The sequence below is a fragment of the Astyanax mexicanus genome, chromosome 19 (genome assembly GCF_023375975.1).
Source record: "Astyanax mexicanus isolate ESR-SI-001 chromosome 19, AstMex3_surface, whole genome shotgun sequence".
NCBI lineage: Eukaryota > Metazoa > Chordata > Actinopteri > Characiformes > Acestrorhamphidae > Astyanax > Astyanax mexicanus.
The window spans coordinates 15642737-15668184 of NC_064426.1; the positions used below are offsets into that span (position 1 = coordinate 15642737).

At 41.9% G+C, this 25448-nt stretch overlaps 1 protein-coding gene across 1 annotated transcript in view; it reads right to left on the minus strand.

Annotated features, from left to right (window-relative positions):
- LOC111189209 (uncharacterized) overlaps positions 1–25448 on the minus strand; it is a 219195-nt gene that overhangs the window by 157796 nt on the left and 35951 nt on the right. The window contains exons 13-14 of the mRNA XM_049468276.1: positions 21973–22287; positions 21749–21876 (exon numbers count right to left, since the gene is read on the minus strand). Of these exons, the coding sequence (XP_049324233.1) occupies positions 21749–21876; positions 21973–22287 (443 nt within the window). The remainder of the gene's footprint in view (positions 1–21748; positions 21877–21972; positions 22288–25448) is intronic.

Consider the following 25448-nt stretch of genomic DNA (forward strand, 5'->3'; position numbering starts at 1 on the left):
GGTTAACTTTACCGAGCACTCAGTGCTGTATCTTTATAACTATATCCTTTGAGATTTAGAGCTGTAAAACTTAATGTGACGGAAGGCAGGTAGGCGTTCTCTGCTGCAGTGCTGTTAGCCATCAGAGATGATATGTTTGCATGTTTGAATATTTATGAGCAAGAGCCGAAATCCTGTCTTTCTTCAGAGACCACTAATTCAGTGATCTAAAGCAGGGCTAAATAGAAACACTGCTTTTTTTTCACAAAATTCCTTCATACTAGAGACCACAACTTGACATTTGTTAAAATTTGTTAAATTTGTTTATAAAAACTAGACATTTCATTAAAGACGATGAAATGAGACTTTTAATATGAAAACTTAGAACACTGAAAAAAATAACATTTATTACCTGTCCCTACTCTCTAACTATAAATTTTGCAATTAAATATGATTCATATGTAATTTTATGTTGCATTGTTTGTGTGACTTCAAATTCCATCAATGCTTTAAAAATATTTAAGTTAAAATACACATTTTAGCTGTGTCCCTGGGTTTCACATATTCCTCCTACCATAAAACATTACCCACTCTGTATTGTGTAGTTTATGTAGTATTATTTAGTTTATAGATATATAAGTACTTATAGATATTATAAATATTATTTATATATTATGTTTTATTTGTGTTAATAGTTTATAGATCTATACTTATTTATTATTACTATATTTATTTACATAAACTAAATAATATATATATATATATATATATATATATATATATATATATATATATATATGGTTTTCAGTGATGTCAGTATTCTGACCGTTTTTTTCAGTAACGAGTAATCTAACGCGTTACTATTTCCAATCCAGTAATCAGATTAAAGTTACTTATTTAAGTCACTGTGCGTTACTCTCTCTCTCTCCACCTCACACACTCACAGCGAACCCCCTCTCTCTCCAAATCACACACACACACACACACACCGCTCCCTTCCTCATCCCCCCTCCGCTCTTCCCCAATCACACGCGTCTCGGGGGGTGACGTCTGGCCTGTGCACACACACACACCCACCACGCAGCGACACAAACTAATCCATGGAGGCAGGCGAGAGAAGCGCGTTTTGTAGCTGGAAATACTGACACTATTTTGAGTTAGTGTCAGCCATAGGTGCCAATATCAGGGTTCGCTGTACACTTTGTGCTGGCAACAAAGTGCTATCCAGTTTCAGAAACACAACATCTAATCTAAAGAAACATTTTGAGTCGCAGCACAGCACAGTCAAACTTACCGAGCAAGTCACACTACATGGTCCAAAGCAGAGAGCTGCAACTAATCCGGGTGGTACTCCTCCACCCAAACAACAGAAGCTGGACTTCAAAACCAGTAAGTGGAGGAGAGCTGAAGAAGTTGGTGGGGCGGTATGTAGTAGAGGAAATGCTGCCCTTAAACACTGTTGACTCGCCCTCGTTTCGTTCCATAATAAACAAAATCCCTACTATGATTAGTGCCGAGTTGCCTCACAGAGCAGCCTTTTCTTCTTACCTAGAGAAGGAGTATGCAGAGATGGAGAGAAATCTGAAGGCTGCGCTGAATGAAGTTGACTTTGTGTCAACTACCGCGGATATTTGGACTGCTAATAACAGAAGCTATATGGAGTAACGCTCCATTGGATCAGTAGATCTACATTAGAGCGCAACAAGGCTGCATTGGCATGTAGAAGAATTCGCGGTAGACACACGTATGATGTTAGAAAATAATTCCACAAAATTAAATCCATAACATTAGGCATGGTTTGCATGAAATTCAATTACATAATGAATAGTAAGCCTTGTAGGCATACAAATATCAATTATATTTTTCAGGCTATTCAGACTCGTTTTGCCAGTGTGCTGGATGACAAAGATGCCCTTCTCGCAGCTGTCAGTTGTCCAAAATTCAAACTCTGATGGCTGAGAGACACAGGTAAAAGGGAGCGAGTAAAAGAGCTTCTGACAGCAGAGTGCCACACAACTGCTCTTACAGCACAGAGCCCTGCCAGTGTGCCCATGACCACCACTGCCAGCCAAGGTGAGATGGACTTTTTCACTTTTGAGGCAGAGTCAGAGGAGATCTACTCTGCAGAAAAGGAAGTCATGGACTACCTGACGTCAGCCCATGACCTTCACATTCTGCATACATTTCCAAATATAAAGAACATTTTCTTGAAATATAACACTCCAACCTAATCATCTGCTCCTGTGGAGCGGCTTTTTAGTCTGGGAGGTTTGGTGCTCACACCAAGAAGAAACAGACTTTCTGAAAAGAGGATTGAGAAGCTTCTGTTAATGAGGTACAACTATTGGTTCACTCACCCCACTCCACTGTTTCACTCTTAACGGTTTTGTTTTGTAAAACCACTCCTTGCTGCCCTGCTGAGAACAACAGGTTTAATGTTCAGAGTTACAGTGTTAAAGTGTTAAATATGTCAGTTCTAGAAAATCCTTTTTTTTGTTTTAAATATTTTTATAAAAGTATTTATGTTAAGTGAAATCAAAAAAGACCTTATTTTATTTTTTTTATAAAAACAATTATTTATGTTAAATTAATTCAAGAGAAATGGTCTTTTATTTTTATAAAAACTTCTTTTTTTCAGGAAATATTTCAACTTTGAATGTCAAGACAAGAGATACATTGTTGCTGTTAAAAATAAATTTTTCAATAAAGGGAATAATGGCAAAACTGGTTATAGTTTTTATGTTAAGGCGGCGGGAGGTGGTGTCTGCAGCTGCTGAAAGTAACTAATAAAGTAACTTGTAAAGTAACTTAGTTACTTTTAAAATCAAGTAATCCATAAATTAACTAAGTTACTTTTTAAAGGAGTAATCAGTAATCAGTAATCGGATTACTTTTTCAAAGTAACTATACCATCACTGATGGTATTTATATATATATATATATATATATATATATATATATATATATATATATATATATATATATATATATATATATATAATACATAATACTATATAATATATAAATATTACAAAATATAATAAAATAATTTATTCTAATTTATTTTCTTTTTTCCAACTTCATTTCACGCCCTTAAAATATTTAAGTAACTGCACAGTTAATTAACCTGGACTTAATTAATTTGGTGTTTTGTGGTCTGAAACAAAACTAGAATCAAAATCTCTGGCTCGTTTCTCAGCTCTGACTTTAGTTGTGGCGGGTAGAATCTCAAACAGGAAACAGGAAATACTCCGTAGAGTAGTCCCATTCAGTTGAGCCGCTGCAGCCTACCCATCCTACCCACCCTTCATATATTCCTTGCCATATATGTATATTACTCACCTCAACTTGCCTTTTGCAATCATTTATTCACCTGTGGGCAATGCTAAAATGGATATACTTTAGAGAATTTAGCTGTGGAATGAGTTTTGATAGGAGCTATGATGCTCCTGAAAGCATCCTGTCCAGGAGGAAAAAAAAAAAACACTGAACGCCCACACCAAAAACTGATTGGCTGACTCACAGACTCTTTGCCAAGAACAGGCCAATCAGAACCCTCTTTGTTTTGCATGCACTTCATTAATATGCACACGGTGGGAGCGTCTTTCTCTCCTTCTCCTCTTTTTCCACACATGTTTGTGTTGACTCCACTCGTTCTAGATTCCAGGAGATTTTAGCTGACTTGTGGGCATCAGGGAGCCGTTATGCGGTATGCAGTAGACTCCCGCAACCTCCTGGAGACTTGGCAAGTCTGGAGATTTCTGTGATGTTAAAGGCACATTATATATATGTTCAAATATTACTGCCATAGGAATTAGTTAACTGTCCTTGGCTGCCGCTGCTCCTTAAGTGAATTCATTCAAGTTCATCTTTTTTTTTTTTTCCCATTTTCTCCCCAATTTACACGGCCAACTACCCAACCCACTCATTAGGACTCCCCCTATCACTAGTGATGCCCCAACACACCAGGAGGGTGAAGACTAACACATGCTTCTGTGGTATATATTGTGGCGTGGAAGAGGAAGGAGGACTCGTGAGACTCATTGCAAGTACTCAACAGCTCTTTATTTACAGGCTTGCCACTCACTTATAGCCTTTAACAAGGCTAGGAGAGCGAAACCCAACTCACCCACAAGCACAAACAGCCCTGAGGCCACTAACCCAACTAGGAATCTACCGGATGGTAGATTCAGAGTGGCGCCCACCACTCTGCATAACCCCACCTAAAAGGGAGGCCCCACACCTGACATCCACTCACACACAGGCACACAGAGGCGGGCACACAGAGACAGGCACACACAGGCATACAGCAGCCACACACACACACACACACAGACGCCACATAGCCCCCCCCCTCAAGTGTCAGCCGTCCCGGCGACCCCACAAACCCAACATAACCCCGTGAACAACAAAACACTGTTTTTTTTTTTTTTTTTTGCAATTAGCCACACACAAAGTCCTGAAGACGGGCGGGCGGCCTCCTCACCCGCGGCAGCCTGGAGGGGCCGGGCAAAGCGCCACCCGCCAGCGGCTCCACAGAGCTAGAGTTCCGGTCAGGCTCAGGTGCAGGGCCGGCAGGTTCTGCACCGCCATCCCCAGTGTCCAGCAGTTTCGGCCTATACGGGGCCAGCCTGTCCCGGTGCACAATCATAGTGCGTCTGCCCCACCGGATCCTATAAACAACCTCCCCAAGTCTGGACAGCACCAAGCACGGACCCACCCATGCCGACTGAAGCTTCGGGCACAGTCCTTTTTTACGCTGAGGGTTGTACAGCCAAACCCTCGCCCCCACAGATAAAGGCTCCCCAAAGCAGCGCGTATCATACGCGCACTTCTGCTTCCGTCCGGCAGCAGACTGGTTCGAGCGTGCGAGCCCGTGCGCTAAATACAGTGAGGACAGGAGATGCAAAACGAAAGTGGGCGCGTCCGTAGCGTGCTCGCCCCCATCAGGAGGCGCCCCGAAAGCCAGAGCCACCGGCGTCCTCAGCTCGCGACCAAACATAAGCAGAGCCGGCGTGAATCCTGTCGTCTCCTGCACGGCCGAGCGGCAGGCCAGCAGCACGACCGGTAGATGTTTGTCCCAGTCACGCTGGCCTTTGCTCGACACCATGGCCAACTGTGCCGCCAGCGTGCGGTTAAAACGCTCCACCAGCCCGTCACTCTGCGGATGAAGGGGCGTCGTCCTGGTCTTATGGATGCCCAAGATGCGGCAGACCTCCGCCATGACCTCCGACTCGAAGTTCCTCCCCTGGTCGCTATGCAGCTCCTCCGGAACCCCGAATCTGCAGAAGAACTCCCGCACCAGGACATCCGCAGTAGTGACCGCCCCTTGGTCCGGCACCGCGTAGGCCTCCGGCCACTTCGTAAAATAGTCCATCACCACTAAGACATAGCGGTTCCCAGAGTCCGTCACCGGGAAGGGGCCCAACACATCCACGGCCACCCGCTCCATCGGGCCGCCGCACTGATAGGGGTGAAGTGGGGCGCGGGGCGCCCTCGCGGGGCCTTTCTTGGCAGCGCACACGTCACAGCAGTGCACGAAGAGCTCCATGTCAGCCCTGCACCCAGGCCAATAGAAGCGTTGTCTCAGGCGCTTCAGGGTTTTGGTAACGCCAAAGTGCCCAGCCCCAGGCGACCCATGGACTCCCCGTAGGACCGAATCCCTAAGCACCCGCGGTATCACCACCTGAAACACACGCCGCCCGTTCGCCGGATCCTCCCAGGTATGACACAGCACGCCATCAGATAAGCTAAAGCTAGCCCAGTTGGAGCGCAGCGCTTTAGCGACCGGACCCAACGGCACCACCTCCTCCCACAACGGCGTGACATTCGCCTCAAGCGCGTGTACGGCCCACATTAAGTCGCGATCCACCCGTTGCGCATCTCGGATCTGTTCTACGGACACCTGGGCCACCGCTACACCGCCGGCCACATCCGCTGAGACTGCAGCGCAATGTGCAAAATGAGACAAAGCGTCCGCATTACCATGGCTACGGCCCGGTCGGTGCACAACCTCGAAGCTAAACTCCTGGAGTCTACATATCCAGCGCGCGAGCTGGCCCTCGGGCTCGCGGAAACGCATGAGCCACTGTAGCGAGGCGTGGTCGGTGCGCAGCAGAAATGGGACCCCATACACATACGGTCGGAAATGTTTAAGGCCCTCGACCACCGCGAGTAGCTCCCGGCGCATTACGCAATAGTTACGCTCCGCCTTGTCCAGGCGGCGGCTATAGTACGCTATTACGCGCTCTGAGCCATCCTGAACCTGTGACAGGACTGCTCCGAGGCCACGGTCGCTCGCATCAGTATCCACAATGAAACTCCCCGACATATTCGGATATGCTAGAACTGGAGCATTGCATAGACGGCTTTTTAGCTCCTCGAACGCACGCTCCGCCTCGTCAGACCAGCGGAATGTCACACCCGGTCTAGTTAGATTGTGAAGCGGCGCCGCCACTTCCGCGAACCCCCTGATAAAACGCCTGTGTTTATAGAATGAAACGCAAGGCTAGTCCTAGTACACTCACGCTCAGACACAGCGAAGCTAGCGCGAAAACGCTCAATCAGGTCGCGTAAGCGCAGTTGTTGGGGCTCTGATAAGCCCACACAACTGCGCTCCAGCATCTCTTCTATCAGATCGATAATTAACCCCGCATCTAACGGACCCTCGACCATAACGTGTACCGAATCACACACATCCCCCCCAAACGGCTCACTTACCCCGCACTCGTCATGTTCCTCTACGGGGAGTCCAGTCACCAGAACCGAGCCCCGTGCACAATCAATGATGGCACCAACGCGTGCGAGCAGGTCCTTGCCCAGAATGCACGGATCGTTGATGTGCCCAACCCAGAACTCCTGCTGAAAGGGGCCCTTGCCAACATCGATTGTCAGCTCCGTTAATCCCATGAGAGCGATAGGATCTCCGGTGACTGAAGAGAGAGCGATGCGCCGGCTGTAGTCCATCACAAACCCGCCCGCCACATCTCTCGCGAGCTCAGGCTTTATCAGCGAGACTGACGAGCCCGTGTCCACTAGCGCGTCCACCGTCACTCCATTCAGCGTGCACTTCAGAAAATAGCCGCCGGGTCCGACAGCTCCGCGATCAGGTCCCGAGGGTAAGCCTAGAATCCCTGGGGCCACCGTAACCCTCACTTGGTGGTCCCGGCTCCGTTTCCATCTCGGTGGATCATGGGCTCCGGGCGACGCCCCCCACGGTTCCGGATGGCTGGACAGGATGAGTTCGGACCGCTCAGCCACCTCCACCGCGGCCTCCAGGGTCTGTGGGTCGGCCAGTCTCACATGTTTGCGCAGCTCGTCTGGCTCTAGGGCGCGCAGGAAATTATCCAGCGCGAGACTTCTCTGAGCCGCTCGCGGAAACGCCGGATAAGCTTGGCGGGTTAGCAGAGCCATCTCAGATGCCAGCACGCCCAAAGTCTCTCCCCGCTGCCGGCGCCGGTCCGCCACTAGTATTTTGGCGGCCGCCTCGGAAGGTTGACGGCTGAAGCGGGTTCTCAGCGCCCGCGTCAAGTCAGACAGCTCGCAGCGGCACTCCGCGGGGAGCTCGATCAGCACCCTCAGCGCCGTCAGGTCTGGGTCCACTCCGCTGGTGAGTCTTGCCCCTTGTCCGCTGGTCCGCCGTTATCCTCTTCAGCCGTTCGATTTCCCCTGCCAGCAGCTCCATATCATCCAGCAGGGCCGCTTCTGACACCAAATGTGGCGTGGAAGAGGAAGGAGGACTCGTGAGACTCATTGCAAGTACTCAACAGCTCTTTATTTACAGGCTTGCCACTCACTTATAGCCTTTAACAAGGCTAGGAGAGCGAAACCCAACTCACCCACAAGCACAAACAGCCCTGAGGCCACTAACCCAACTAGGAATCTACCGGATGGTAGATTCAGAGTGGTTTCCACCACTCTGCATAACCCCACCTAAAAGGGAGGCCCCACACCTGACATCCACTCACACACAGGCACACAGAGGCGGGCACACAGAGACAGGCACACACAGGCATACAGCAGCCACACACACACACACACAGACGCCACAATATAATAACATTCATGAGTTAAAAGAGGTAAATAATATAAAAGGACACGGTGTGGGTAAAAATGGTTAAAAAGAGTTAAAATATAAAAAGATAGTGTTGGTTAAAAAGATTAAAATCTGAGTTGTTCAGTTAATGCTGTTTACTTGTTTAGTTCATTCATGTTAACTATATTAAAAAGGCTAAAAAGTCATGCATTGCACAGGAAGAATAGAAGATTCAAATGAGTTCATACAGCAGAGATTAATTTATATAAAAGTTATTTGAGTGAGAAATGGTGATTTTATTGTTATGAGAATCCTAAAGGGATTTAGCTACTATGGGAAATGGTTTGTGTATAAGTGGACAGTAGGGGGAGCTCTTGTCAGTCCTTTCAGTGGGGAAGTTATTTCTAAGAGGAACTTAAGGGCGCTCTCACGTGTTTTCTAATTCTCTGCAATACAGCACAAGAGAAAACATCACAATCCAGTCTCTCTTTATTCTTTCCCATTGACAGGTAAATATTTATAAAAAGGTGGATTCACCCATGAACATATAAGTGCTAGAGTAAGAGAAAATGTTGTTTGCATTTTCTGGAAGTTTTGAGTGAGATAAATATGCTAAAAACACTACTGTGTTTAGCAGACTGAGCATGTGGTTCGCAGTAGCTTATTGTTCTTGCTTAATTGTTTATAAAATAGCATGGGGTGCATGTTTAAACAGGGATTTATGAGAACAAATATTGCTACAGGGATTGAATATTGGCCTATTCCAGTAACTACAAGCATAAATATGTCTTGATATTTTATATATATTCTATCTCTCTGTAAACAATGTTCTATACTGTGCAAGGAAGTTTCGTTAATATTTCTCTATAATATAAAGCAATTGTTAATGCTGAAAGATACATGCTGAAAGACAATTTTGCTTTTGAGTTGTTCTGTACTTTATGGAAAAGATTCTCTGCAATACAGCACAAGAGAAAACATCACAATCCAGTCTCTCTTTATTCTCTCCCGTTGACCTCCGATACATGTGAAGTCAGCCACCACTTCTTTTCGAGCTGCTGCTGATGCAGCATTGCCGAGCAGCATCACAGCGCACTCGGAGGAAAGCGCAGTGACTCGGTTCCCATACATCAGCTCATAAGTGCCCTGTGTGAGCTAGGGAGCTAGTGATGCTGAGCGCCGGCAGCTTGATGGAAAGCTGCGTGAGCTGGGGTTCGAACCTACGTCCTCCCGCTCATAGTGTCAGCGCTTTAGACCGCTGGACCACTCGGTGCCCCCATTCAAGTTTATCTTTGATGAGGTGCTTTCAGTGTGTGTTTCTGACTGTTTAGACCTGACAGAGATAACAGGCAAAGCAGAATAACATGTTTGTAATGTACATGACTATAAAAGTTATGTTTCAATTTATGATTTGTCTCAGAGTACCTCAAAATGTGGTTTAAGTGTTCACACATGGCTTGTCGTGTACTCTCTATTTTGGTCACAGCCAGGGCTTTGTTTAAGAATACCATTTAGGATGACAGAAATCCTCGAGTTTGGCACAGTAGCTACTAGGTTCATACAACAGATGCCCACGAAAAGACTAGTTTAGTGTTCCATTAAGAGCTAAAGGACACGAGACATGCCCTTGATTTACTGTCTGTTGGGTTAAGAGTAAGCAATTGTATGCATTTAACAGGCTTGTGGCCTATTTAAGTACTTTTAGAGTTAACAAAGAAAGGCATTTATACTTTTCTGATGAGTTCATGCTTCTCACAACATTTATCACAAGATCCGTTATTTTTCTAGACCATGTGCTTCAAAGTCTATTATGTAGGGTGAAAATGTTTGTCTTTTTTAATAGGCAATGAGGATATATGGTGATTGGAAAGTGAATTAACTCATTCTGTTTGTTATTTAAACACACACCTGATGTTTAATTTAGTCTGTAATAAATGGCCTAGTACTTTTACTGTCATGTTTTTTTACTGCATGAGGGCAGTACTGCAGAAAACAAACAAGCAGACATCCTTTTTTTAATTATAAAACATATTTTATTAGTATAACAGTTTCATCATAAGTAAGGTGGAAATAAAAAAAGAAGAAAACATGAATTTCAGTCTAAAGCAGTTTAGCCCCACCCATTCAGCATTTAGCAGCTTAGTGCTATCTGTTCATCCTTTAGCATCTCTGCCGATTCAGTCTATAGCAGCTTAGCCCTGCCCATACATTTCATACCTACATCTTACAGCAGCTTGAGACATCCCATTCAGTCTACAGCAGTTTAAACCCACCTGTGGCTTACAGAACTGTTTTCTTGCTTATTCAGCCTAAAAAGGTTTGTTAAACTCATTAATTGTGCATTATTTTGTATTATTTTGTTCCCACTCATTCAGCCTATAGCAGTTTAGCCAAGCCCATTCAGCCATGTAAAATGTTGATTATGATGATTATGAATGTTTTTGAAGCATTTGCAACTAAAAAAAGGGTTATTTAACCACTTGAATAAACACAATTCTTCTACATTTATGAGCATTAGCATTTAGATCAACTTAGTCTCCAACTTCTCTGTGGCAGAAAATGAGTCTTCCTCAATGGAAGGATGTTCATTGGCATCATTTTCCACAAGAGTCATTGCATACTCATTTTCTGTACCTGTAAAATAGTGTTCAGTTACTATGTCAATTTAGATTTATTGATCTCAAACAATACATACAACAGATCAAACAAATACAAGTCATATAGGTCTTATTTTATGATTTATTTTTCAATGGGCTCCTTGCACTCACGGCTCTGCACATTTTTGTTTTTTTTAAATAATGCGGCTCGGACGTTTCTGGTTGTATTGTTTACAATCGCCTGTATAGGCAAAACTTAACATTTTTACTAGCGAGAGGTCAAAATGAGTATCCAACGAGTATGAGTAACCTGCCTGAATGATCCACAGCTAGCATTATTATTATTATTATTATTATTATTATTATTATTATTATTATTATTATTGTAGCTAGCATTTGTATTCTTATTTTTTACTATTTTTATATCTAGCATTTTTATTATTATTATTATTATAGCTAGAATGTATGATTATTATTATTATTATTATTATAGCCAGCATTTGTATAATTAATAATTATTATTATTAATTATTTGTATAATTTATTTTAACTATCATTATTATAGTTAGCATTATTATAGCTAGCATTTTTATTACTATTATAGCTATCATTTGTATAATTATTTTTATAATGATTATTATAGTTAGAATTATTATTATTGCTAGCACTTATATTATTATTTCTAGCATTTGTATGATACTTTTTATAGTGATTATTATTTTTACTATCATTATTATTTTTATAGTTAGCATTATTATAGCCAGTATTTTTATTATTATAGCTAGCATTTGTCTAAGTATTTTTATGATGATTATTACAGTTAGCATTATTATTATTACTAGCATTTTATAAGACTTCTGTCAGGGTGCGTGAAGGAGGGACGAGGAGAGCGGATGCAAATGCGAGAGATTTTATTAAACAATAAACAAAAGACAAAAATAAACAAATAAACTGAAACTAAACTGAAAACAAGAAACACCGGACACAGAGACGCAACCATAACAGGCTAACAAAGCACAAGAACCGACACGAGGGAAAGGGAGCACGGACTATAAATAGTGTAACACACACACGGGAAACAGAAAACACCTGGGGCTAAGGGGCGGAGTAACAGATGAACACAGGTGAGAACAAGAAACACTGAGGAACACGGATCACGTGGGAGACACACTCACAGTCACAAGCAGAGACAGGCACAGAAAAGGTAAATAAACACAGAAACACGAGAACAGACAGGGACCACGTGACAACTTCCATGAAACTAACAACTAACAGTAACGCACCTAGCAAGCTAGTTAGCTATACTAGCTAATGCTGAGCTATGTGGGCTAACGTAAAATATAAGAAACAAATCTTCGTAGTGTGTAGGTATGATATAGTTTATAGGCATATAGTTTAAAGCCTTTCTCTAGCTTTCTAGTGGTAGGCTTTACTGGTCTCCTTGACGTTGAGGTTAATTTTTAGAAGCTCTTGTAAACACCAGCTGATAATACTGCCATAGCGAGTGTTGGAAAAGCCAAACAGGAAACGCTGGAGCAGCACTGATGAGAATGCGGAAGTAGTTGTGCAAAGAGCGCATTGGCTGTGCTAAATCAGGACCAGGCCTTGTCTAACATCTCTACCATGGTGTTAGGACAGATTACACTCCACAAATACCTAAAGACAGCAGCAAAAAGAGCTAATTCTCCACAAATTAAGATACAGTCAGCTAATCAGATACACATGTTATTAAGCACTCCCAACTAATGGTTGAGTGGCTCATTCTTGCTGTATTTGTACGAGTTCTGTGCCAAAATAGAGACTGTTAAAAAGTCTCTAGAATAAATACCACTGTACTTGTTTGAAACTGCAGTGGAAAAAAGTCGAAAGAAATGAATTCAAAAGAAAAAAACTCACATTGTCTGTGATACATCTTCGCAGACATCTTCTGTTTACTTCTCTTAATGAAGAAAACGATGATCGGCACTAATACAAGCAACAGTCCTGCTGCTGCAAAACCAGTGATGGGGAGCAGCGATGCTGAGGGAGAAAAGTACTGTCAGAACATTCACACTTCAGGAGAACAAGTCAACAAACACAATGAGCTCCTTTTATTACTGTACCTTTCACAGTGATGGCCAAGAGTTCAGTGCTAGAGGAACTGAAAGTGCGTGAAGACACGGTTACTTCATAAACACAGCTGTAGTTTCCCTGATGGTCATAATCAGCCTCATGAAAGAAGAAGGAAGCTGAGTGGTTCACAGCAGACTTGGTGATTTTAGTGATACTGGATCCACTATTGAACCTCAGGTGGAAGGAACCTCCTGGATACTGTGGTTGAGTAGAGCAGATGATGTAGAAGCTGTAGCCCCTGGTTACCTCTTGCTCTTGAAGCCACCAGTGAAACCAATCACCAGAAGCACTGAAGGAGATATTAGGCTGAAGCAAGTTTACTGAAAAACAAGAGGAACTCATAAAAGGTGTGAAGTAGTAACCATGACTAACAAAATAGTACTTTAAATAAAGACGTTCCCTACCTACAACCAAAAAATCCACAGAGCTGCTCTGTGGAGAACTGGAATTATAACCAGAGGTTTGTGTCTGGTACTGGCAGTAGTAAGACCCTTCATGAGTGAAGTCCACTGTAGGTAAACTGAAGGTGACCGAGGTGCCATGCTTGGTTTCTCTAAAAGACCCAGAACTCTTGGTCAGAGTGAAGCTTCCTCCTGTGAACTGAGTTTCTACAGAGCAGGTGATGTCGACCCTCTCTCCCCATGAGATCTCTCTGGTGGGACTGAGAGAGATTTGAGGAGTGGGCAGAGGCACTGGAAAGAGATTTGTTTGTTAGTTAAAACAAATCATTTCATGATTATACATATTGTGACCAACTTCATATTAGTTTTTAACTGCAGTCTAAAAAAACATTTAATTAGTTTTTTTTTTTAAACATTTTCTACTTATTTGTTATGTTTCCATGGCATTGGCTAAGGCAAGGCTAAGACACTGTGTTTACTTTTATGATATTGAATGAATTACATCACTCATACATCATTTTCTTATATAGGCTAAACCTAGACCGGGTCAGAATCAGATTTTAAGCCTCAGTGTTACCAGCATTTGGGATCCAAATATGGCGTCACATCAATGTCAAAAGTCGAGGGCGCAAAAATACCAGGTGAAAAAAATTAACCAGCGTGTTTTAACATTTTGTTCAGCATGTGTAAACTAACTTCTCGTGAGCACAAATGTGAAACTAGCGAGCAAAGAAAATGTTGCTCTCAAGCTTAATTTTTCTCCACTCAGGTACTTTTTTTCCTCGCGTGCTGTGTGAGTTACCTGCGCCAGCAGTTTGTGCTCGACTGTGTTTGTGACGAACCGCCTATTAACAACAGCCAGAAAAGGGCGGAGAAAGAAGGTGTCGTTTACTGCTGTCTCTTTGCCGTGACGGTGCTTGAAGATGAGGAAGAAGACACCGCAGACATTGCCTTAAGTGTAATTCAATTATTTATTACAAAAGACTAAGACAATATCTACAAGGTATTTCCATGTTTTCCAATTAGATGTTCCTGCCCTCTCTCTCCTCCCCACTCTTGGGGACCTGTTTACATATGGTGTTAAGGTACACATCTGGAAGCACTTAAGCCATACATAGCCATAGACAGTCATAAGGGCAGTCTACCTAAAGTACATACATTAGTGTAGAGTGTGAAGAAAAACAAAAGAAAAGGAGAATATAAAGAAAATACTGAAAAATATGCTGACAATATACTGCAAAGGAAAGAAGGAGAGTTAGCTAACTGCCTATGCTACAATCCAAACAACCGGCTCTCCAGCTCTGTCTGCCTGGGTTAGCACCTGGAGCGATTGGCGTACCGGCTCTGTCTGCCTGGGTTCACTGCCTGGAGCGATCGGCTCTCGCATGAGGGAGATGACCCTGACCCCTCCCACAAACTGTCAAAACCACCCCTCGCAAAACTCGAGTGCAAAAAACTCAGGAAAACAAATCCCCCGAAAGGAGAAAAATTAAGCTCGAGAGCAACATTTTCTTCAGCGCGCACAAAATTCACTTTTTTTGCTCACTAGTTTGACATTTGTGCTCACAAGAAGTTAATTTACACACACAAAATGTTAAAACACGCTGGGTCATTTTTTACACCGTGTTTTTTGCGCCCTCGACCTTTGACAGATGTAATTTCGTAACATCAGTCCTTTTAATCTGCACTACAATCTAGGTTAACACTAGAATGATTGATCTTGCACAAATATGTGAAACAGCTGTGAAACATTTAGATCCCATTGTTTTGCCTAAGACACAGTTGTAACGTGGAGGAGGCCGGATGCAAATGCAAGTTTTATTTCACATAATCTGACAACCAAAAACTAGGACAAGAAAACAAACACTAAAAAACTATAAAATAAAGAATATAAAACAAATACTTCAAAACAAATCACTAAACCAGATCTAAACAAAGAAGTGAAATAAACTAACAAGGATCAAACAATATACAGAAAACAAACCAGAACTCTATGGACAAAACACAGGTTAACTTCCAGACACGGTTGAACAGGACAGCATCAAACAAAAAGCACGACAGAGAACAAAGGAGCACATGGGGTATTTATACACAGGCACACACTAGAGACACCTGTGGAGGTAATGAGGGGGCGGAGTTACAAATGAGACAGGAGGGGTTACAGATGACAGGACAGGGCAGGGCTAAGGCGGAGACAAGCCCAAAACAAAAACAGAGCCATGTGAAGCACATGAATGACATGGGGAGGTAAACAAAACAAGAGAACAGAGGACAGGAGCAGGAAGGACCCAAAAAAAGGAAAGACACTAGACAGACACAGGCTAAGGTGGGACAACAGTCCATCTATAAACAGACCAACCCCTGACTAGCTTCAAGAATTCAAGTCACATCCACAGCAATGACAGTATCATGCAGGAATAAACTCTCTTTCTTGCTCACTCTCTCTTCCTCCGTCTCTTATTCTTTGTGTATCAATACATTCAGTATCCAACCAAAAGTGACTACACCACTCAGAAAATGTATTATATCTTTCTATGGGACAGGTCTAAAGAAATGAAACGGAGTAGACAGTACCGCAATTCTCCGGCTATATTTTCCACATGCTTTAGGTGCGTAGATTAATCCAGGGTTCATCAGGACAATGAAGCTACTCGACATCAGTGTAAATCATGCATTTAAAGTGGCGCTCTGAGCTGAGTGGGAGGCTTGGATGAAACACTGCGAGAAATAATTAACCAAAACCGGCCGCATGGGACAAGCGACTTTTGCTCCAGTCTGCCAGTGGATCCTGACAGCATGGAACAGTGCCAAAAATCCAAGCAACGGGTTTCAAAAGGCTGGACTGCTGCATGCTGAAGAGGAAAGTGCAAGCTCAAATGAGAATTTGCCTGGAGACAAAGGTGACATTGAGAGTTGCCTTTGAGAATAAAATCATAATATTATGACATTAAACTGGCAGTATTACGAGATTAAAGTCATAATATTGTGGAAATAAAGTCATTAAATATTAAAAGAAGGTTAACTGCTTCGGCTGCCAGTTTAAGAAGCCTGGAGAGAAAGGAGCATTTTCTGCTCATGATCTGTTACAGGGCTGCTGTGATTATCATATATATATATAAAATATATATATAAAAAATATATATATATAATTTGTTGCTTATTAATGCTGTATTATTACAGTTACATAATACAGTGTACCGATAGCCTAGCCTTCGGCTCGCCTGCCACAAGACACCTTCCAGTTGGCAGAGCATGCGGTGCTTTGCGGAGGTGTTCTGCTGTTACCTGTTGAGCTTTTATTTTCTTTGTCACAGGTTTAAAAAAAAATACATTTGGCAACACCCTTTTTACTCTCCCATAAATGTATAATATTAATGTATATATCTCTTTGCTTCATGATGGAGTTTATCAGGTGGTTGTCATGACAGAGGCACTGCATCCTGGAGGATCGGCCACCCATGCATACCCTGCTCTTTCGCCAGGGTGCGCAGACATCCCTAAACTAAATGCCGCATGGAGGCAATAAGCACCAGGTGAGAGGGCACGGCGAGCGTGGTCAACCCGCACACAATCACGACACAAAACACCCTCAGCCCTGCAGGCTCAGCCTCAGCCCCAACAAGCCAAGAGAAATGACAGATCCATAACAAACCTATTTAGGAGGCTGCAACAAAAAATGGACAGCTTACTCTGGCTGTTAATTGGCTTTAAAAGTGACAGACATCGGAAAGCAGTAGTGTGATTGGCTGCAGTCTAGAATGATTTGACATATTCTCCACCCTTTGCTTCTATGGCCTGCACTAGCGAAATTCGGACCTGTGGTGTTTAAACAATGCAACTGCACAAGATTTTATACTAACAGATGATTTGTTCCCACGATGCACATTTATACATTTTTTTATATATGCATCATTACACCCCTAAAGCATACTGTTCATAATCGATTATTTTATGTTTCCTTAGACCCTGAATATTTACATTGGCAAATTCTTACTTGTCTACTTCCTTTTCCAACATCTAATAATGAATATATCTATCTATTATATCTATACCTTAGTTACTATCTGATCCATGTATATATATATATATGTATGTACAGTACAGGCCAAAAGTTTGGACACACCTTCGCATTCAATGCGTTTTCTTTATTTTCATGACTATTTACATTGTAGATTCTCACTGAAGGCATCAAAACTATGAATGAACACATGTGGAGTTTTATGTCCTTAACAAAAAATGAACTGACCTCCACAGTGACCGGACCTGAACCCAACCCAGATGGTTTGGGGTGAAGGCAAAGGAGCCACCAAGTGCTAAACACCTCTGGTAACTCCTTCAAAACTATTGTAAAAACCATTTCAGGTGACCACCACTTGAAGCTCATTGAGAGAATGATGCCAAGAGTGTGCAAAGCTGTAATCAGAGCAAAGTATGTATATGTATAAACATTGTTTTTTTCCCCACAAAAATTACATAACTATTCCCAAAAGCCAGGCATTGTTTTTTTCTTACCTGAACAAGTAACACCAGCATTTTCTCCGTGATTACAGTCGTGTCTTTCAAATCCATTGTGGCGACACTCTGTGATGACTCTTTCACTTCCAGAACAATGAACGTTATCCAGAATTATCGAGCCAAATACAAAATCTGCACTGCTGTGGACACTGAGAGCTCCGCCACATCCCATCTGTCTGCACACCACTTCTGCATCTCTCATATCCCAGTAATCATCACACACTGTTCCCCACTCTCCTTTATAATAAACCTCCACTCTACCAGAGCAGTTTCCAGTTCCACCGATGAGTCTTACATTTAAGCCAGCTATCAAAAAAAAACAATGCATGCACTATATTACCATTGACTTTTGGATTGTAAGATTTTGTTTTAATTGGTTTATGCAAGTGAAATTCATTGCTATTCACTAAATAGAACATTTATCAGCCAAGATTGCAGCTGATGTAGCACAGCTGCAGTGCTTAACAAACTTTTGCCAATGTAATCCTTTCCCAAGTTGTTCCATCAATGATTTAACCACTATCATATTGTTAAATGATGGCTCTTTTTGCAGTACTGTCTGAGGGATCAGAGATGGCAAGTGTTCAGCATAGGCTTGTGCTCTTACCCTTTACACACTAAAATACAGTCATATGAAAAAGTTTGGGCACCCCTATTCATCTTAACCATTTTTAGTTCTAAATATTTGGGTGTTTGCAACAGCCAGTTCAGTTTGATATATCTAATAACTGATGGACACAGTAATATTTCAGGATTGAAATGAGGTTAAACCAAAATTTTATTGATTTGAATACTCCTAACTACTTTTCACTGACTTACTGAAGCACAAAATTGGTTTGGTAACCTCATTGAGCTTTGAACTTCATAGCCAGGTGTATCCAATCATGAGAAAAGGTATTTAAGGAGGCCAATTGCAAGTTGTTCTCCTATTTGAATCTCCTCTGAAGAGTGGCATCATGGGCTCATCAAAACAACTCTCAAATGATCTAAAAACAAAGATTGTTCAACATAGTTGTTCAGGGGAAGGATACAAAAAGTTGTCTCAGAGATTTAACCTGTCAGTTTCCACTGTGAGGAACATAGTAAGGAAATGGAAGACCACAGGGACAGTTCTTGTTAAGCCCAGAAGTGGCAGGCCAAGAAAAATATCAGAAAGGCAGAGAAGAAGAATGGTGAGAACAGTCAAGAACAATCCACAGACCACCTCCAAAGAGCTGCAGCATCATCTTGCTGCAGATGGTGTCACTGTGCATCGGTCAACAATACAGCGCACTTTGCACAAGGAGAAGCTGTATGGGAGAGTGATGCGAAAGAAGCCATTTCTGCAAGCACGCCACAAACAGAGTCGCCTGAGGTATGCAAAAGCACAGTCAGGCGACTCTGTTTGTGGCGTGCTCGCAGAAATGGCTGAAGTTTAAAGCTCAATGAGGTTACCAAACCAATTTTGTGCTTCAGTAAGTCAGTAAAAAGTAGTTAGGAGTATTCAAATCAATAAAATGATAAGGGTGCCCATACTTTTGCACCGGTCAAATTTTGGTTTAATGCAAATTGCACATTTTCTGTTAGTACAATAAACCTCATTTCAATCCTGAAATATTACTGTGTCCATCAGTTATTAGATATATCAAACTGGAATGGCTGTTGCAAACACCCAAATATTTAGAACCAAAAACAATTAAGATTAATAGGGGTGCCCAAACTTTTTCATATGACTGTACCTTCGGATTCCTTGAATGGTGTAATGATATTATAGACTCTATTGGGAGAAATATGCTCATCCCTTCCAAACTTTCTTTGAGCAACATGTTTAAAAAAAAAATTTCAGTAATTTTCTCATAATTTGTTTTTTTCTCTAATTGCTTGCCTTAAATCGCCCCTGTCTCAGTTTTTTAGAATGTGTTGCTGGCCTGAAATACAGCAATGGATATACAGTGAGGAAAATAAGTATTTGAACACCCTGCAACTTTTGAAGTTCTCTCACTTAGAAATCATGGAGGGGTCTGAAATTTTCATCTTACGTGCATGTCCACTGTGAGAAACATAATCCAGAAATCACAATGTATGTTTTTTTTTATAATTTAATTGTGTAAAGGTATGGGAACACCTGCCAATCAGCAAACATTCTGGCCCTCAAAGACCTGTTTTGTCCACCTCTAAAAAGTCCACCTCTACTCCACTTACTATTCTAAATTAGAAGCCCCTGTTTGAAGTCGTTAGCTGCATAAAGACACCTGTCCACCCCACACAATTAGTGTCTCCAGACTCCAACTACTAACATGACTAAGACCAAAGAGCTGTCCAAAGACACCAGAGACACAATTGTAGACCTCCACAAAGCTGGAAAGAGCTACGGGGCACTTGCCAAGCAGCTTGGTGAAAAAAGATCAACAGTTGGAGCAATTTTTAGAAAATGGAAGAACCAGTGATCCTAAGAAAGGTGAGAAATCAGGCCAGAACTACATGGGAGGAGCTGGTCAATGACCTGAAGAGAGCTGGCACCACTGTTTCCAAGGTTACTGTATGCAATACACTAAGACGTCATAGTTTAAAGTCATGCATGTCCTGGAAGGTTCCCCTGCTTAAATCAGCACACATCCAGGCTCGTCTTAAATTTACCCGTGACCATGGGGATGATCCAGAGGAGTCATGGGAGAAAGTTCTTTGGTCAGATGAGACCAAAATAGAACTTTTTGGTCTTAATTCCACTCGCCGTGTTTGGAGGACGAAGAATGATGAGTACCATCCCAAAAACACCATCCCTGCTGTGAAGCATGGGGGTGGAAGCATCATGCTTTGGGAGTGTTTTCTGCACATAAGACAGGATGACTGCACTAAGGAGAGGATAACCGGGGCCATGTTTTGTGAGATTTTGGAGAACAACCTCCTTCCCTCAGTTAGAGCATAAAAGATGGGTCATGACTGGGTCTTCCAACATGACAATGACCCAAAGCACACAGCCTGGGTAACCAAGGAGGGACTCTGTAAAAAGTATATGTTCTGGAGTGGCCTAGCCAGCCTCAAACTCTGTGTTTCTCAGCGACAGCCAAGAAACCTGGCTGATCTGGAGTGGAGGAATGGGCCAAAATACCTGCTGCAGTGTGTGCAAACCTGGTGAAAAACTACAGGAAACATTTGACCACTGTAATTGCAAACAAAGGCTACTGTACCAAATATTAACATTGATTTTCACAGATGTTCAAATACCTTTTTTTATTATTTGAATTTGTACAAAATCATTCCAAATTTCTTTTTAGATTGTCATGTGGACATGTATCTAAGATAAAAAAAAATTAAGACCCCTCCATAAATTCTAAGTGGGAGAATTTGCAAAGTCGCAGGGTGTTCAAATACTTATTTACCTTACTGTATATCTACAAATTCAATAAAGTTGACCAGGCAAAACAATGAATTATCTTAGGTTTATACTGACTGCAATTGTATAAAAGTTAAAGTAAATGTAATAAATATTGTTTATTATTTGCATTTTCCATATAGCCAAAACTTTTTTTTCTGATTTGGTCTTAATTCGAAAGTGTGTTTATTATAAAGCCTGTGGTGCTCTTACCCACTGTGATGCCAATGGAGTTGCTCCAGGATGATGACATGATGGAGTTGTTTTTCTGGTATGAATAGCCACAGCGGTACTGACCCTGGTCTAAAGTATCCACAGTGAGAGTAAATGTTGCTGTAGATTCAGCTCCTTGTGTTTTTATCGATACTCCATCTTTAAATAAATGCATATCTACAGACATGGATGTTGGGTTACGTAACGTGCATCTAAAATTAACAGTTTCATGAGGGAACACAGTGGAGTTTGGTGAGATCAGGATGAGTGTGGGGCTCTGCAGGACATCTGTTAAAGAAATAATTTCAGTAAATTATTGTTCATTTATAAAACCAGAATTACTTACCAGAAACAGTATCTTACCTGAGCAGATAACACCAGAATCTTCACTGTGACTACAGTTGGTAATTCCAAGACCTCTTTGAGAGCAACTTAAGAGGTTGTTTTCTTGTCCAGAACAGCCAACATCATCCAGTAATACTGGTCCATTTCCCTCACCAAAGTGAGCACTATGAGTGATGCTGACTGCTCTGCCACATCCCACCTGTCTGCACACTACCTCTGCATCCTTCATGTCCCAGTTATCACCACACACTGTTCCCCACTGACCATGGTGATAGATCTCCACTCTGCCATTACAGGCACCTGTTCCATTTATCAACCTGATGATGTCTGATGTACAGCAGAAAAAGGAGGATAAAATTTGTTTCAATAAACAAGTAGTAGACATTAAACAGCATTAAAACCTGAAAATATTATTTTCCTCACCTGAGCAGGTGACACCAGCATCTTCACCATGACCACAATCATTCCTGCCAAATCCATTGTGATGGCACTCTCTGATTGAGCTTTCACTTCCAGAACATAAAACATTATCCAGAACTATCGGGCCAGTTCCTTGACCAAAATGAGCACTGCTGTGGGCAAGGAGTGCTGTGCCACATCCCATCTGTCTGCACACCACGTCTGCATCGTTTATGCCCCAGTCATCGTCACACACTGTTCCCCACTGGCCTTTATAATAAATCTCCACTCTACCAGAGCAGCTTCCAGTTCCATTGACGAGTCTCACGTTTAAACCAGCTATCAAAAAGAAGAATGCATGCACAATTTTACCACTGACTTTTCCATTGTAACTGTAGAAAAGGCTATGGACTTTTATTCTAACAAGTAGTTTTCCCTGTTTATTTACTGCACTTCCTCAGTTCAGCCTTATGACTCTTATTTTGACATGTTAGTTCTAGGATATTACATCACATATGTCTCCATCTTTTTTAACTCAGAAGCCCTGATTCAGTGTTACCTGACTTCAGAAAGTTTACTTTTTCATCCAAATTAATTCTGGTGTTTGTGTGCATAAATGAACAATGTAAGTAACCAAATATTGTAATTTGCATCAGGTTAAGTCAGTATTGAGGCTTATTTTGGTGTATTTTCGTTTAATCCTGTAGTTATTTGGTAGATTGTGTCGAACCTGCCTAGATCACATGCTGCTAATGTAACTGATGTAAATCTAGTTTATCTACCTCAGATACGTGTATTATTGGTATTTATGATTAGTATGGAGCTTAGTGTGGTGTGAATACTATAGTAACGCCACAGACAGCAACTGATTTATTGTATTTTATTTCTGTTATGTTTAGGATCTTGCAAACAGTGACAAACCTGTACCTATGTAACCACTTGAAGTTTAATATAAGAAACCAAGTTTAGTCAATCCGTCTGGCGTCATCATTTCTATCAAAACTCCCCATTCAACATCTTCAGGCCTTAAGTAGTGCTCTGGCCGGCACTCCTTGATTGTGTTCGATGGGAAACTGAACGGCGCAATCTGTTAGTTTGATATACAGTCAAACCCCTTGTTAGCTTCCCAACAGTAACATTTTGTTTTCTGAAAGATGAAATTGGTGTACGCATATGAAATTAATTGCTATTCACTAAACAGTTTCCCAAGTGGTTCCATCAGTGATCCAGTGATCAGAGCCAATCTGGTTTTAAAAAAGAACACTCCACTCTATCTGAACCAAGTGCTGTCATGGTTCAGATCATACCTCACTGGGCGCTCGTCTCAATATACACCGCACATCTCTTGGTCAGGTTATCCGCTCAGATGGATTTTCCTACCATTGCTTTGCTGATGACACCCAGCTATACCTGTCATTCTCACCTGAAGATCACTCAATCTCTGCACGGATATCGCAGTGTCTGTCAGACATACCATCATGGATGAAGGAGCATCACCTTCAATTAAATCTCTCAAAGACTGAACTTCTGGTTATACCAGCGAAACCATCTTTTCAACACAACTTCTCTATAAGCATCAACTCTCTCTCTCTCTCTCACCAACAAAGGTTGCTAGGAACCTGGGTGTTATGGTTGATAACCAGCTCTCCTTCACGCACCATGTGGCCTCAGTTGCTCGATCCTGCCGCTTTGCGCTTTATAACATCAGAAAAATTAGACCGTTTCTGACGCAACAGGCCACCCAACTCCTGGTACAAGCAGTCGTCATCTCACGCCTCGACTACTGCAATACCATACTAACTGGCCTCCCGGCCTGTGTAGTAAATCCACTCCAAATGATCCAGAACGCAGCAGCACGTCTGGTCTTCAACCAGCCAAAACGGGTACATGTCACCCCGCTGCTCATTGAGCTCCATTGGCTACTAGTTGATGCTCGCATCAAATTCAAAACTCTTACAATCGCCTACAAGGTGATGACAGAACAGCTCCTTCCTACCTGCACTCACTCCTGAAAGCTTACGCTACCTTCCGGCCGCTGCGCTCCTACAATGAACGTCGCCTCACTTTGCCAAACATTCACACAAAGCAATCCAGACTGTTCTCATACAGAGTTCCACAGTGGTGGAACAAACTACCTTCCACTACCAAAACAGGAGCATCCCTCACTATCTTTAATAAACTCCTGAAGACAGAGCTCTTCAAAGAGCACTTACTCTCCTAACACCTCTAACACACTAACTACTTCTAACCTCAATGTCCTCTTCCCCTCCTTCACTCCTCTGTCCCATTATCTTTCTTTGACCTCCTTTAGGCCCTATCTAAAGATGTTTTACCTTTAAACTTCTATTACTTTTGTACTTGACTATTGTAAGTCACTTTAGACAAAAGTGTCTGCCTAATGTAATGTAATGTAATGATTCAACCCCCATCATGTTGTTGAATGATGACTCTTTATGCAGTACTGTCTGAGGGATCAGAGATGGCAAGAGTTCAGCTTAGGTTTGTGCTCTTACGCTTTTCACACTAAAATTCCTCCAGATTCCTTGAAGGGTTTAATAGTATTATGGGTTCTATAGGGAGAAATATGCAAATTCCTTCCAAAATTACTTTGATATACTTTTTTTTTTCACATGCATCCGTCACGTCACCATTTTTGCTCATCAAAGCCTGTCTTGTATACAGGTTTTGTACCAAATAATTATTATAATTACCTGTTTGAAATCACATTTCCATTTTTTTTCTCTAATTGATTGACCACCCTTGCCACAATACTGGAACAGTGAGGCTAATCTCCAAACATTTGAGGTTGAAATTAAAATATAAATATGGGACAAAACAAAAAAAAAAATCAATATTCAGCTTTTATTTCCAGGTATGTGGAAATAAAAGGGCAAATGTTTTGGAACATGTGATAGTTCGATGTGTTGTGTGGCCCAGGTATGTCCTGATACATAATTCAAATAAAAAACAACGCTAAATCTCTACGCACAGTTTCAGATTTTGGTTTTATCTGTGCAGACTGTGCATTTATAGTTAGAAGACTAGCCAACATGAAAACCAGAGAGCTGTGAGTCAGTCTATGGGTGAAAAACAAGCAACTGTGAAGCTGAGAGAAGATGTAAAATCAATTAGAACCATTAGAGCACAAATAATAGCCAGTATGACCGTATGGAATGTCCTGAGAAAGAAAGTCATCACTGGTGTACTAAGCACCAGATGTCGAACAGGTAGATCAAGTAAAACCAAAGCAGTTGATGACAGGGACATTGGGAGTGCTGTAAAGAAAGACCCTAAAACAACTGTTAGTGACATCAGCAAAAACCTCCAGAGGGCAGGAGTCAAGGTATCACAAATCTACTGCTCACAAAAAACATCATGAACAAAAAGTACAAAGAGGCTTCACAAAAAAATGAAAAACACTAACCAGCAAGAAGAATTGCAACACCAAGCTGGAATTTGCCAAGAAATACGGAGACAAGTCTATGGATTGATTATAAACT